Here is a 1,576-nt window from a genome sequence, read left to right on the forward strand (position 1 = left end):
CCGCCGCTGTTCTTGGACAACATCGATGGACAACACCGAGCGGATTAGGCCGTGGTCCATCCAGCAGTCGTCAGCTCCCATCATGGCACGGGTGATGCGCACGTCCTTGTGGCCCCTTGCTCGGACGATAATGTAGCCCACCCCATGGAGGTGGCGTTCTTCTTCTGGTTTACCTCTCCAGAAGAACCTTGTTCCCTGAGCTGGCCTTCCCCTTCCGGGTCTCACTTACGGCTCCAACAAGGAGTGCCCTCTGAATTCCAGGGAGCGAGGTTTTGTGGGAAGGAGGACGGTGCACAGTGGGAGTATATTTGTGTTTATATGTATGTACTAGGCTAATGCAGCAGAGCCTGGTCTCCAGTCACCTTGGATCCCCTTGCCACTGGACCAAGACCTTGCTCTGCCAAGCCCGTGTGGTAGCTGGTGTGCAACGGCCACCCCATGTTAAAATAACTCACGCACAGCATCTTCCACCGCTTAAAATGAAGTTCGGGACCCTCGAACGTCGGGACCCTCATGGGCAATCCCAACAGCAACAGACCGGAAGGTTGTACTGCCATCGTTGCCTGGGAACTTAGACACTATGACGTATGTGATTCACAGCAGCAATAACAGCAGAATCCAACCCCTGCCATCACACGTGAACTCGCTGGTGTGTCAGCAGGTGGGATGACTGAGTGAATCCCTTCCCACACACGGAGCAGGTGAATGGCCTATGCCCGGTGTGAATGCGTTGGTGTTTCAGCAGATATCTTGTACGTTTAAAGCTCTTCTCACAGTCAGAACATTTAAACGGTCTCGTATCAGTATGAACAAGTTGGTGTGAAGCGAGGTTGGTTAACTGAGTGAATCCCTTCCCACACACACAGCAGTTGAATGGTCTCTCCCCAGTGTGAATTCTCTGGTGTGTCAGCAGGTCGGATGTCCGAGTGAATCCCTTCTCACACACACAGCAGGTGAACGGTCTCTCCCCAGTGTGAGTGCGTTGGTGTGTCAGCAGATCCCTTGTGCGTTTAAAGCTCTTCTCACAGTCAGAACATTTAAAAGGTCTCGTATCAGTGTGAACAAGTTGGTGTTCAGTGAGGATGGATGACTGCCCGAATCTCATCCCGCAATGAGAGCAACTGAATGGCCTCTCCCCTGTGTGAACTCGCTGGTGTGTCAGAAGGTGGGATGACTGACTGAATCCCTTCCCACACACGGAGCAGGTGAATGGCCTCTCCCCGCTGTGACTGCGTCGATGAGTTTCCAGCTGGGACGGGTAATTGAATCCCTTCCCACAGTCCCCACATTTCCACGGTTTCTCCGTGGTGCGGGTGTTCTTGTGTCTCTCCAGGTTGGACGATCAGTTGAAGCCTGGTCCACACACACAACACGTGTATGGTTTCTCCCCGCTGTGAATGTTGCGATGTTTTTTCAGGCTGTGTAACTGGTTAAAGCTCTTTCCACAGTCAGTGCACTGGAACACTCCCTCTTGGGTGTGTGTGTGTCTCGATGCTTTTCCAGTCACACTGATGTTTAAAATCTTTTCCCAGAGACGGAACAGACAAACATTTCTCCTTCCACATTCAAAGGCCGA

The 1,576-nt window shown here is 52.3% G+C and overlaps 1 protein-coding gene across 1 annotated transcript; it reads right to left on the reverse strand.

Annotated features, from left to right (window-relative positions):
* Positions 1–631: 631 nt before the first annotated feature.
* LOC139273792 (zinc finger protein 271-like) lies at positions 632–1,342 on the reverse strand. The gene has a single exon (XM_070890890.1). The coding sequence runs from the start codon at positions 1,103–1,105 to the stop codon at positions 632–634; it is 474 nt and encodes a 157-aa protein (XP_070746991.1). The 5' UTR covers positions 1,106–1,342.
* Positions 1,343–1,576: the final 234 nt, after the last annotated feature.

The sequence above is a fragment of the Pristiophorus japonicus genome, chromosome 9 (genome assembly GCF_044704955.1).
Source record: "Pristiophorus japonicus isolate sPriJap1 chromosome 9, sPriJap1.hap1, whole genome shotgun sequence".
Taxonomy (NCBI): domain Eukaryota; kingdom Metazoa; phylum Chordata; class Chondrichthyes; family Pristiophoridae; genus Pristiophorus; species Pristiophorus japonicus.